Raw genomic sequence first — 14,204 nt, 5'->3', positions numbered from 1 at the left:
GCTGCTTTGCTGCTTGCTGTCCACTTCCATATGGGATCAAAGCTGAATTCCTGTATCTGCCATGTACCAGAATTTTCAGAGATTTCGCCACAGCAAATTACTCCTCAGGACCAAACTGAATGGATCAGATGAAACACTGGACACAAGAACACACCTAGGGCAGCCTCACTTTTCAGCTCATCACTTGGTAATGAATGTCTTTCATTTGAGGAACCCACAACCTAATGGGGGTTTTGCAAAATGAAAAAAAAAAAAAAAATGAAAAAAGGCAAGAATCTATCTTGGATATAAACCAACTAAATAAACCCTGTTTGTCCTGAAAAAAATGGTGTTTTCTGCTCCCTTCCTTGCCCCAGACAAGGGACTTGCTGAGGAAAGCACACCAGCAGCACACCACCACACTGAACTCCAACCACAGTACCTGGATGGGAAGCCAGCTGCACTGATGCGGATTGTCTCCAGCACTCCACAAGCTCTCAGCTGCTGCACCACTCTCTTTGAATCAAACCTGCAATTATATTTAGGGTAGAGATTAACATAATGAGAAGGAATCCATAGTGTCAACCCATCTGATGGCAACTCCCCTTTAGAGACAGGGATTAGGTTCCAATTTGTGGACAAAAGCTCTGCTCTTGTTATTAGTATAGGGGCTGAAGAAACACGGAGATCCATGGATAGCTTTTGTCCATAGCCATTCCCTTGCAAACTTTAGTATAGCCACAAATCCCATGCCTTGCTTCAGGAACAGGTTGCACAAATGTCATTCGTTTCCCCTCCATGTCACAAGATGCTGTGCTTTTCAAGTGCAACAGACCTTCCTATTGCCCTATTACCAATGCCAAGTGGTGCTCCTGGGACAAGATGACAATCTGTTGCAATTAGTCTCTACATCTGTAATCTACCCACATACATAAAACAACACAACTACAATGAAGAAGGGAAGCATCTACCCTATCACAAGCTGCCTGATGAAACAGGCAGTATTACTTTTGCAGCTATAAGGGCCACAACGTATTTCCAGGAAAAAAAAAAAAGTCAAATTCAACAGCAAAATAAATCTGATATATTAGATTCCATAACAAAACCGAGTAATTAACAAGTCTCATGGATTTGGAAACCTTATGCTTACCAAGAACAGTGGTGCTCATGCTTCAGGCTAAGGGCTTTGGTAGGCATCATGTGGATATTCAAGCTATCTCTCCTCTCAGCTGTCTGCCCTCCTCTTTTCAGCTGGCACTATCCCTTAAAATGGCATCTCATTTCCATCAGCAATTGGTGCTGAAAATGTTCATGCCAGCTTCCAGCTGAACACCCGCACTGTGCTCTCTCTGGTTCCTGGCATGAACCCACTTTCAGATCAATCTATCTCTGCACAGAATGAGTCCAGGTACCAGCATTTTCCACTGCTTCTCCCTCCTTCCACCCCTGACAGCAAATGCACAAAGAGGTCCCAGCTCTTCATCTTGAGACACTGGACCCTGGAAGAGGTCGTTGGATCAAGCCTGGACTCATATGATGCAGATGTCCATAGCTGTGTTAGGTCTCCAGAACAAGGCAAGGAACAAAAGCTTCTCAGGTACCTGTTTGTCCCTTCCTGAAAGCCCAAAGTCTTTACACCTGCAGGTCAAGATTTCATGAATAATTCTGTTTGGCTCTTGCTGTGCAAAAGAAGCATAAGAAATAGTCTCCTGCTGCTTTGTGCATCTTTAAATTCCCTGGGCCTGTCAAGTCTGCATCAAGTTATTCACTACAACACCATAAACACGATGCAGGATGGAAAAATCAGCCTTGACTGTCACTCACTTCAAGGAAGAATCCACAAGGGAACAATTTCCATAACAATGTGTAATAAACAGGACTGGCAGATGGATGGCAAGCTTCAGTCCTGGAAGATCCCAGGGAAATCTACACTGTACACAAGGGGAACTTTCTGCAGTGTGTTCAAGCCTTGCTGAGTGCAGGTGAAATGCAGGAACCAGAGTGGCTGCAGTCATTTATCAGCATGGAAAGCCAGGACTCTTTCTAGCAACAACTCCAGCTACAGGCTTAGGCTGAAATAAGGGGCATAAAAGCAAGAAAACACGCATTATTATGAAGTCCTTTTCCTTGCCACGGGAAGTAGAAGCAGCTGGCAGTTTGTTTTTGGCTTGGAAACCCAAGTAAGAGATCACAAACCCTGCCCGAAACAGAATTTGGAAGAAAAACTGTCAAAGTTACAGCTGAAGTCAGGCGTTCCCCTCACACATCTCTCTCTGAAGTCTTCTCCATGAGGGATCAACCTCAGATGCAGCCTGCGGTCAGACACAGCAAATATGATCGTGTGGTGCCAATGCTTCCTCCAGGCTGGAAGCCTTACACTTCTCACCCCCCTAAGAAACAAACCTGACATCTGCACCAAGATGTAAAGTAGGAGTGAGAGCAATGCAGAGTGCAATCTACCTCCCATGTCCAAAAGATGAGGCAGCTAGACTGTCCCCATGGAGAAAAAGTGTTTCCTCATCTCCAGTCTGAGTATAAGCATAACATAACGTGTCAATTTGTGGCCATTGGCTCCTGTCCTACCATCAAACACCACTGTATGATAGCCCCTCTAAATACTGGAAGGCTGCTGTTAGGTCCCTTGTCTTCTCCAGGCTAAACATCTCATTTTAATGTAATGAAATGTAATGTTCTTGTAAGATGAAAAATGTTGGTTTAGGAAGAGGAAAAGGTCTGTGTTTTTTCAATGAACAATGAACATAACAGAGTGTTCTACATGCTACAAGATACCACTTCACTGCTAACCCAAAGCAGTGCCACTGATGTTCCATTTCACTAATGCCTCCTGACACTGTGCGTTTTTCAGTACAAGTGCCTCTGAAATGCAGACTCCTTTACAGCCATCCCATTATTCTCCAGACCTGTATGAGTTTTACATATAAGCAAATAGACTCTATTTGAGCCACGTTAAGGATACAAATTCCTCAAGCCAGTGGCAGCAAGATCGACACTGACCAAGATTTCCTGCTGAGGGAGGAAGAAATAATCTCTTGCACAAAAAATCCCAGCATAAGACACCTTAACCAGTTTCTTCCAGTTTGTAGATGGGGATGCTCAACCCAAAGCACCCTCCTGTTGTTTCCAGCCCAATGTGACTCCTGCAGTGCTGCTGGCTGTGCAGACACCTGCATGCTACTCCTCCACAACCATTCTTGTGTCTGTTTTGATTTGCCCTCTGTTCTCAAAATCCCAAACTTTGACAACTCAGATATTTGCAGATTAGGAGCACCACATTGGACTGAGGCATCACTCAGACTGCAACCAGAGACACACAGAATTATCTTCATGGTATTTGCTACCCATAACACCTTAGGAGTACTTCATTTAGGTAATTATTGCATCTTGACAACCAGGAGCTTGCACATTTATAAAACCATATTAACTGTATCCTGAGCATCACATGGAAAACTGAACTACAAAGTTAAAGGCAAAGAAGTGAAGATGGATGGGCTGAAAGTAGAGCCAAGCAGGGACATGGAATCTTGGAAACACCCTTTGGGAAGGTGAAGCCATTTCAACATGAAGAGCATCTACTACACCTTCACTACAGAAAAGTTAGAAAACACTTTAGTGCTTTATCTAAAGGAAGCCAAACAAAAGCGTAATCCTGAATTTCACAGAATCATAGAATCATAAAATTTCATTTAAATTGACAACCTCTGCTACAGGCAACAAGCGATTGAGGCCCTAAGCACCTCCAGCACCTACAAAATGGTACATGAAATAGATAAAAGAAACCCCACAGAAACTGCTGCCCCAGACAGCCAACAAAGCCTTCTCCACAGCTGTTAACTAATCATCTGATGAATCAGTTACATGTAAGTCAGTTCCTGAATGTCTCCTGACCATTAATACTCTTTGCTTTTCTGTTTGCAGGGGCAGAACAGTCAAGCTGGGGATGCTTCCTGGGGCATACATATCCACCATCATATCATGACCAAGGGCAAACCCATTTACGGATGCTTTGCCCTCCTTTGCAAGATATTGTCAGAGCCATCTCTGTACTCGAAGGTAGCTGCATGCTCACCAGGAGCACTGAAACTACATTGGATCAGCTGGAGAACACTGCCTCCCTGCTTACGGGTTACAATTATAACTGCTTTCTTAAATGTCACCACCTGCAGTTTATGCCAGAGCCTTTAAAGGACATCACAACAACATCTACAAGGCCCCTGCACACTAATAGCCAAGCCTTTTTAGAGTCAAAGGCAACAAAATTGGGTACTAGTACATTATCAAGATGTCAAATAAGGCTAACAGCTACTTGTTTACAATATCCACAGCTTGCCTTACATCTCTAAACTACAGTGACCGAGTCTGGCTGTTTGCTTCAGCAGTTCACCCAACTGGAAACCCGCCTGAAGTTGATAAAGCCAGCTCTTTACTTTTTCCACATTTATTTTTGAAGTACCAAGACATTTCTATTCATTTTACAAGCCATTTTGCAAGCATACTACTTACCTCCACTTTTTCATTTCTTTCTGTGCTACTTTTCATTGTTTAAATAGTCATAGTTATGTAAGTTGAAGTGATTCCAAGTTGAAATTTTATAAAGACCCTACCACTGCAAAGCAAGGACGCCCAGTATTAGCGGAGTGTATCTGTGAATTCGTAGGACCTGCATAAGTTTTTATTTCAGGGACACAAAAAACCCACAATGAAAGCAAAGAGAAGTGACTCCAGCAATCTACAAGGGCCTTCTAGTATAGGAACAATCTTACAAGGGGGAAAATCTCTTTAGCAAGAGGAAAAGTCCAAAGCACACTCTGTTGCTATAATGCTGAACACATTTGCTTGTCTGGAAGCCCACTTACTTGAAGGACAGCTTCTCATCGTTGGGCTTGATACAGCGCACGTAGTGTGGGGTGGTGGCATTCAGGGTCTCCATGAGTAAATGCAGTGAGTTGCGGAACTGAAAGATAAAACCAACAGCTTTTATTTATCTCTTCTTCAAATTGAAGAAACAAGATCTTCACTGCAATGATGTACCTGGATCCCCTCATTTCTCTGCCATCGACTGACCCACTCAAATCATACGTTACCTGGTGCCCCACTGTTTTCTTGTGCTCCTTATTGGCAGCTTTGATGGCTGGTCTGGCAGAACGGACACTGACTTTGGGTATTTCCTTTCTCACAGAAGTGGTGGATGCAGCATCCTTCTCATCTTGGAATAAGTCTGCTACCATCTGATACTAAAACAAAAGACAATGTTTGAGCACCTCTGGTGCTGTTCTTTCTTGAGTGAACCCACCCAAGACCCACTGCTCCAGTTATTTTTCATCCATTTTAAATCAGGAAGAGGAAAAAGAGCAGTAAATTGAAAGCAAGAAGCATTTTCCACATAAGTCACGTCACCAGGAACATGAACCATTCTGTTTTGTACTTCATCAAAGCTTGAAAGATGCACATTAAATCAAACAAGAAAAAAGGAAGTAAAAAGAGGATGGCTAGCTCCAAGGCTGGATTGCTGAAGTATTGCTCAAGGCACCAAGTCTCCTGAACGTGAGGTGATGCTTGCTCCCAGGCTTTGTTTTGAAGCAGTCATACAGTCCTGACCACAGCAGGGATACATGTCCCTGCAGTGGGGTCTCTACGGGCAGGCAGGCAGAAGCCTGCTCCCACCACAACCACAGAAGCCCTCTTCTTTTCAAAACAATTAAGAGACGCCAGCACTTCCTAACTAATCACCTGCATTCAGCATGAATGAGCAAGGTGACAGCAGGACCGCTGTTCTGCAGCCCTGGAAGCACTGCATTTAGCTCCTCAGATCCCTGAAGTCTGGGATTCCTGGCAAGCCAGCAGCAACATTTCCACTTTATGAATGGGAGAACAGGTGAGCTGGCAAATCCAGTTAGTGCTGTTTGGGTTTTGAGGGGAACTTGTGTACTAAATAAGTCACAACCTGGTCTGTTATCAAGGATGTTAAATTTCACATCTTGGATCCAGCTATGCACCCACACTGCTGCCAAGCTCCTGCCAAGCTGCACTTACATCCAAACAGTAAATTCTTCAATAAAAGAATTTTCTTCAAGGAAAAGCCACTGTCACCAGGTGGGATTTCACTTGTCACAAAGCTGAGCTGGGCTCCAGCCTGGCGACACTGCCAAAGCACCCGTGATGCTGCCCCAGGACCACACACACCACCAGCAATGCCCACTCTGGAGCATGGGAGAAGGCATCAACATCGCACTTCACTTGTCCACACAAAAACACTGGCACAAGGCAGCAGCTCACTGCAGGTTGCTCTTGCCTCCATCCCAGACTCACCTAAAAGCCAAACTTAGTTGTATATCCATTAAGCACACCATTAAGAAGAAAGCAGGGGTTTAACACTATGTACACATTAACAGGCAGCTCCGTGCTATAAAGGGCTGCCTGGCTCCCTGCCACATCCCTGGACTAAGACAGGAACATTTCCAGCCCCAGTCTCACAGGCTGTTCACACAGCTTGCTAGCACAGCAGCCTAAATACCACTGTGGAAAGGAAACTCTTTGCATTACACTAGATAATCGCTCACAGGCTCCAGGACAGCACCTGCTCGGGTTCTCCTTCATACTCACTATTTGTATCATTGTCTCTGCAGCTCACTCATCTCCTACCAGAATTAAGGTTCAAACCTTCTTTGCCTAACCCTGTATCCTCTCCCCCAAAAAGCTATCCTCACAGCTGTATTTCAATGACATGTCACTGTCTTTGAATCCTTCAAACACAGGATGCCTGCGTGGCAAAGTGCTTAATGCTGGAAGACCTCCAACACAGGCTCCACTTTACTATCTCATGCTTGACAAAGCGGTAAAATCCTCAGCTATAATTTCAGATTTCAAAATATCTTCTCAATACACAGCTAGGCGTGCCATCCACCCCTTCATTCACCTGCTATTCATAACAGCACTGCTTGCTCTTGCACAAACACTCAGGAAGAACCTCAGAAGTGAGCTTTCAGCTTGTGTAATGCAAAAAAAAATGGTGTAACTGAGATGGTCTTTAGCAGCCCAGCATTTATTCCACAGATGCTGGGGGATAAGAAAGGACAGATCCCTTTTTCCCAGCTGGTGGAGTCAAAAGCATTGGATCACTTATTTGTAATTACAGAGAACTGGGACATAATAACTTCACAGCATGCCTGTATGCTTTTAGTCAGTGTTCAAATCAGTCTCTTTAATTCAAAGAACATCAACTCTCAACTGTTTTAGCTGACCAGCACTAACAAAACTAATTGGCTTCTTTATAAAGTCCCTTTCACCACCTTGTTGATGGCAGTAACTGCATTCTAATTAGCAGAAGGCAATTCTGCCTTGGTGGGAGTGCTTCTTCAACGATGCACTTGCTGAGAGAAGTGTTTAAGTCCTTGACTTGTTAAATTGAGTGTTCCCCCTTGCCCTGTGTATCACTTTATTGGGAACATAAAGAAGAATGCAGTGAATACTGCATGCAGGCCTGATCCTGAGTACAGGACAAAGTCTTCATGGCACAGCCTTTTGCAACACGAACTTAAGTTTTAATCCAGCTGGCACATTTGAGCAGCAGACTCGGTGCCGGCACTGCTGCTTGTTTTGGTTCAGAGAAACCAGGTTGCTTTTTACAGCCAAAGAAAACAAACATATCTATCTGTTTATACTGGTGGAGAGCACATGGCAGGTGAGAAGCAAAACAATCAGGATAATTGAATCCACCAGCCAGCGGGGCTAGAGAAAGCAAGAGCAGAGGATTAGGTTTTGGAAGCTTTGAATGGGGAGGGTGACGATGCTCCTACCACAAGAAGCATTGCTCTTCCTCCCTGGAAGGAAGGCACAGCATCAGCACAGGCTGACAACAGCCGCTGCTCCCAGGTCACTGAAGAAATGCCTCAAAGGCAGATAGTTCATCAGACTATCACCCAAATGTTCTCAGAGCCAAGTGTATTTGAGAGTGTTCTAGGCTGGATCACAGTGGAGATGCTGGTGTCACCTACAGAGCCACCGCTGTGCATTCACAAGGTCCTAACACCTTATTCCAAGGCACATTAGCTTAGTTTGCAGGCCAGGTAAACCCAAATCTTTGGTTCTGAGGCATACACATTAATGCCTTTTTAGGTCAAGAAAACCAGTGGCAAGGAGCAGGGTTTTGAGGTTTTTTGCTATTGAACCGAAGCCCAGCCTGCTCTGATACTGTATTATGCTCCCTGCATAAGAGACAACAATTTCAGCTTTTATTTATGCATTTATTTACTTTGAGCAAGAAGTTAGAGGTGGCACCATCCCTACCACTCTGCAACCCACTAGTCCCATAAGTTACATCTCTGCACCTATGGGGAGAAGTCTAACTGAAAACCCTATCACTGCCTGCTCTGCAGCACTACCTCCAACAGCAAGTTCAGCACTTGCTAAATAATTCATCATACAGCATCAATTATTCCTGCAGGTTACCTGGTGTTTTTAATAAGCTCTAATCATGCCCAGTTTTCACCCTGGGGGAACTGGGAGCTTCCTGAACACAAAGAACTCTTGATTTGGGCATTATTAAAGCCCAGCTTCACAGTTATTAGACTCACAACTACCCCCACGGATGAGAAAATTGCACCTCTTGCCATCTTCATATGAATTCACTGCTGAGATGCAAGGCAAGCCACTGATGACACTCAAGTCCTTTCCCATTCTCATCTCTCTTACCTTGGTCAGGAAAAAACTCCTGCTTAAAATGCTCCTAAAAATAATACTTCCTCCATCTCCCCATATCACACTTACTTACGGTGGCATTTGGAAGGTCACAGCCAGCACTAAACCCAAGGGAGGGTGGCATAAAGAAGAGATATCTGAATGCACAACACATCTGCTGCAGCACACAGGGGGAGATTCACAATTTGTAATGAAAAAAAAGGTAATGCAAGTTAATGAAGTGGCCCATGGTGGGGAAGCTTTGAGATGGTTTGGAGAAAAGCAGATATATTCCTTCGCTACACCACACATAAGGTCTGGTGGAAATAAAGGTGCCCAGAGTCATGCAGTCTCAATTTTGGCTGCTGAATGGAGTGTTGGGTTTTGCAGGGCTGGTTTTCATACTAACTCCTTAAGGGTTAAGGCCATTTTAAGTCTCGACTCATTAACTGACAACGAAAGACTCAAGGGGGCAGGAAGGAACTTTTGGTCTGGTTTTAAACAACAAGGACTTGTCGTTAAAACCTTAGATGTCAGTTATTGATGCTTTTAACCCAACCCACCCAAATGCAGACAGAGCACCCAAGTGCTCGTGGCAAAGAACAGCGCAGTAGCAGAAGCCAGTATAAAATCTGCTAGTCTTCAGCTTGAAGCCCACTTGCCAAGGGCTCATTTACTACAGGCATAACCCATGCCAAAGCCTGCAGAACCCCACAGCTTCTGCTTTTCTGCTTCCAACAGCCTGCAGAGCTCATGGCCCTCAGGACTAAGGGAGACTAAACTCCATGTGCCAAAAAGCTCTTCACCAGGAGAGCTGGTTTTCAAGGTCAGTCAATAAATCTTGTTTGGTACCCAATTTACGACGTGTTGACAACTTGTACAATACTCAGGAGAGGAGAAGTACATGGCACAAAATCTTGTAATACAAGAGTGGCAGCAAACATGACCATCAGTGTGTTAATTTGTTAATATTATATATTGGCAGCAGTGTCAAATAGCTGTACAGCAGCTGGAATGTCTGGAGTTGCACTGGATTTCCATCATTGTATATTAACCCTATTTTTGCACCCTAATTATTAAAATAACTAAAAGTCACAGGGCCAAGTATGATGGACTACAGCTAAGGGGAACAGCCATTTTCATACAGAAGGTTGGTAGGGTCAGCAACACTACCCACAATATACAAACTACACTGCTTAAGTGGCTTTTAATCCAAGAACACCTTCAGTGCCAGGTGTTGGGTGGGAAGCGCTGAGTAGGAGTTAAATTGAATTTACTATGTCCCAAAACTAGCTGTTCCTAGTTTTGTCCCTGACCAAAAAAGAAGAGGATCAGCAGGTTTGGAAAAGATTCGTGTGATGCATCTTGACGGCATACCAACACGTCTCATCCAACAAGGTGCAGGAGAGCAGAGGACCAAGCACATCCACACCTGGGCACAACCACAGCCCCCAGCTCCCTCCCATCACTCCTCCACACCCCACTCCTTTGCCTCGTGCGATGCTGTTAGTAGCTGGAGACACCTACGTGTTCACATACACAGCATGCTGTGACATGGCATGGGAATGAATGTATGAAGCACATGCACTGGAAAGAAGCAGTGTCAATTTAGCTCCAACCAAGACCACTACCCCAACTTGTGCCTTTTACCTTGCTGGCTTTCAGGATGTTGATCTGTTCCTCATACACAGTGTCCCTGTTCTTCTCCAGAAATCCCTCACTCTGGTATTCCACCTAGCAGGAGACAAAGGAAGAAGCGCAGAGGTTAAAGTCCCGCCACACAAGGACAAATACTTATAACTGCACCCCTACTGTCAGGAGTTAAGACCTGAAAGACCTGAAAGAGAGAAAGAAGGGGGACCAACTGGAATTTAAATGTCACTCTTTATCAAAGAAAGTGAATCTGAATGAAAGCAAACTCCTCACAGACTGTTCCTTAGTCATTAGACTGCTCTATATGGGACCCAACTACACTTCCATGGCAACCAGGAGTAAAAATGCAAAGATTATCAATACCTCTACATGCTCTTTTGTTCACTCCTGAATGCCTTGTAAGCTGATCAATAAATATAACAAAAATGCCCTGGCTATGCCTCTTGTTTCTGAAATTGCTGAGGGTTGGGATGCAAAGGAAGGATTTAGAAAGGACATAAGAAAATCTTGTTTCGTTTTTTGCATTCGAAGTTGACTAAAATAACTCACACACATACACAAAAAAGGGGGAAAACTTGCAAAGATATATTGCTTATGAATGATGCATGTGCAAAATCACATGTTTAAGGAAAGGTATTGACCTTTGCCATGAAAAGTGCTGCTTGCATTCAGAGCAGACCCGGTTAGGAGAAGCCCCTGCACAGATCAGAACTCCTGCATGTCATCTGGCTCCTTGAACACATCGCCAGGTTGTTCTTATGTTTCCCTTTCTAACAGAGGTGTTCCGGATAACTGCGACCCCTTAAGATTATTTGCTGTGAAGGACACTTGTCACATCAGGGATTCAGTGAAGCTGGAGCCCATGGACAAGATGCTACAGCACCAGACACTGGGTTTAGAGTCCTACAACTGGCATCTTGTCCCTCAGAAGGGTGGGATCAGCCCAGGGTCACCTCTTACACACTCCTCCCCACCATGCCTTGCTGATGCTCACAGCTCCTGCTCTTCAGAAGTAATTCCCTTTTCCAATACACTTTCATCAAGCTGCCCTTATAGAAACCCGTTTTGTTGCAGCTTTGAGAAAGAGGATTTTTCTCTCCTCTAGAAAGCACTGTTTAAAGCTTAGCGCGATAGTTTGGAGCCTGAAGTCCTCCAAGCTGATCTAGATTTGAGCACCGAACCGAGATTACTGGCAGCCAGGCATCCCTATCACCAAGAAGCAGCTCACTGGTGCTACAGACTGATTTTCCTTCACAAGGCTCTTTCTTCCCATCCATTCACTTCCCATTTCTGCATTCACATCCCAGAACACACGACATGCACCCGGTTACCTTATCAGCAAAGTGCAGGACAATGAAGGAGGTGTTGGACATCCGGGGCTTCTGGAAGTGCTGGCTGTTGGTGTGCCGGTCATACAGCTTCTGAGTCCAGTTCTGGTCAGTGCCTTTGGGAACCTGAATGGAGAGAAAATGGACCAAAAATGTCATGGTCAGGCATGCAGAGGAGGTGCAAGGAGATTTTGGAAGAGCCCTCTTTGGGGGCTGCATGTAATCCATGTGGGCTACAGGAATATTTGAGAAACAAAGTCCATCCCCCAGCACTCAGAGCACCAGCTGTTTTATTTTCATGTATATTCTTAAAATCATAGAATAGAATTATGGAAGAGTTCAGGTTGGTTTGAAAAGACCTGTAAGAAAATCAAGTCCAAGTTCCAAGACCATAGAGTTCTTGATAAACACAGTAAAAATTCATTTCCAGTGAAAACCACCCAAATGCTGGTTCTGCTCCAACAGCCAGAATAGCTCTTGTGAGGGGGGAGGGGGAAATAAAAAAAAAATATTTAAGAAGTGTTTTCGCAATTAATTTACACTAATTGCTCAGGCAGTAATATTACTTTTTTAAAATGCAATTTTTGGTGACCAAATAGTTCCACAAACAGCCACTTGAGACAACACACAAGAGGGTTGTGTTTTATTTCATTAAAAATAATGATAACAAAATTATAATTTCAAAATATTAAAATAAAAATAATAATAAAATTATTATTCTTAAGAAACTTCTGTCTCTTAGGAGGCTTGGGAGTTCATTTGGATACATTAACCCCAGTTGCACATAGTGTTGGCATTAATTGTTCAGCAAGGAAATGAATTACTTTTCATAAATCAGCAGTTATAAGTAGGGTTTGAGCTCATGTTCCTACTCAGCACCTGCAGATTTTGCCCACTAAATAACCGCAAGATTCCTCAGTTAATGCAAGATAGGGGAGTGGAGACAAAATAATCATTTGGGTTTCTTCTATTATTTTTTAAGTCCATACAGCTGTATAGCAGCAGAGGAGGCCATGGAGATGCTGCGAGGGCTGAAGCAGCTCTGCTCTGGAGCCAGGCTGAGAGAGCTGGGCTGGGGCAGCCTGGAGAAGAGAAGGCTCCTGAAGGGGAGACCTGAGAGCAGCTCCAGTGCCTGAAGGGGCTGCAGGAAAGCTGGAGAGGGGCTTGGGAAAAGGGATGTAGGGACAGGCCAAGGGGAAGTCCAGATACATTTTTACAGTTAGGATCTGTAGAAGCAGAGATAAATAAAAAGCTGTGGGGAGAAAAGCGAGGCACCTTTCCCATGTCCCGTGTTGTAGTATGGGAACAGTTTGGATGTTGCATTTTGGACTCCTTCTAGCAGTGTCTATGGAAGAGCAGGATGGAGTAGCCTTGACTGGAAGGAGTTGCCCCATCCCTGCCAGCATTCAAAGCCAGGTTGGATGGGGCTTGGAGCAGTCTGGTCTAGTGACAGGGGGTTGGAACTGGATGAGCTTTAAGGTCCCTTCCAACCCAAACCAGTCTGGGATTCGTTGATTCTGTAACAATATATTGTAACTTTTGATACCCTTATGATTACACTTCCCATAATGACTTACTTTTTTAGGGTGTATTTCTGTCCCTCTCTGCTAACCAGCTAAAACCCCCAAAGCTTTCCAAAAAAACATAAGGGTATTTGGGGAAAACAGCTTTGCTGTAGATAACTGTTGTTTTGTACTTTTCCAGCACAACCAGTTTGCCACAAAGCAAAACTCTTGAAAACTGAGGGAAACAAGGAGAGAAATTGTTGCAGTTGAGGGGTAAGGACCACAGTTAATGGGGTTTGTCTGCATCTCTCCACCCACAGCAGGAGGCACAGACTGGTGGACCCACCATCACTGTCAACAGGACAGCAATGGTTGCACACACATAATTTCTAACAAAAAATAGCTGACTGGATTATTTAGGTAAGAAAAAGAGAAGAGTCAGAAGAAAAGTGTTAGGCAATATTTAAAATTAGACAGGACAAAGCCTGGAAACCACAGAATAATTGTGCAGAGTCAGGGAAGGCTCTGGATCATCCATCAGGTCTTTACATAGACCTTTATATGAAAACTGACATGGGAAACAGGGGCAGCAAACAGAAGGAAAACTTGAGACAGATAAGGACTATTTTCTAATGCTGCTTTGAAACAGCCTTTGATTTCATGACAGCAAACCAAAGCACACCAGAAAGGTTCTGGACACAGTGACAAGCATCTCCCACCCCCATTAAGTGGAAGAAATGGCTGAATTAAATGAAGCAGCAACTCCTGCAAGCCCTGTTATCACAGATGTATTTATATTTGACAGTTCTAAGTGTAGCCGGTTATGGATACACATGGAAATAGCACAAAACTATATATAAACATTAAAAGTCATTTAGTTAGGCAATTCAATTATTCTAATTCTGTGCAGTTCTATTGTACAGAATTGTTTTGCAACAGACGTGTGTTTATGACATTTTATAAATGCAGATGAGTTCCTTTTCATCAGCTGTAGTATTTCATATTTATATGTAAAAAGCATCCTTTCTGGTGCTATCATTAGCTG

The 14,204-nt window shown here is 43.9% G+C and overlaps 1 protein-coding gene across 2 annotated transcripts in view; it reads right to left on the bottom strand.

The window, feature by feature from the left end:
* The window catches only part of MYO5B (myosin VB), a 149,256-nt gene that overhangs the window by 58,833 nt on the left and 76,219 nt on the right, over positions 1-14,204 (bottom strand). For both annotated transcript variants that reach the window (XM_062615394.1, XM_062615396.1), the window contains exons 13-17: positions 11,658-11,780; positions 10,324-10,407; positions 5,082-5,231; positions 4,854-4,951; positions 422-508 (exon numbers count right to left, since the gene is read on the bottom strand). In XM_062615394.1, the coding sequence (XP_062471378.1) occupies positions 422-508; positions 4,854-4,951; positions 5,082-5,231; positions 10,324-10,407; positions 11,658-11,780 (542 nt within the window). The remainder of the gene's footprint in view (positions 1-421; positions 509-4,853; positions 4,952-5,081; positions 5,232-10,323; positions 10,408-11,657; positions 11,781-14,204) is intronic.

This window comes from Pezoporus occidentalis, unplaced genomic scaffold, assembly GCF_034315485.1.
Source record: "Pezoporus occidentalis ecotype Australia unplaced genomic scaffold, CSIRO_AGI_Poc_V1 ctg180, whole genome shotgun sequence".
NCBI lineage: Eukaryota > Metazoa > Chordata > Aves > Psittaciformes > Psittacidae > Pezoporus > Pezoporus occidentalis.
This window is presented reverse-complemented; position numbering and strand designations above follow the sequence as displayed.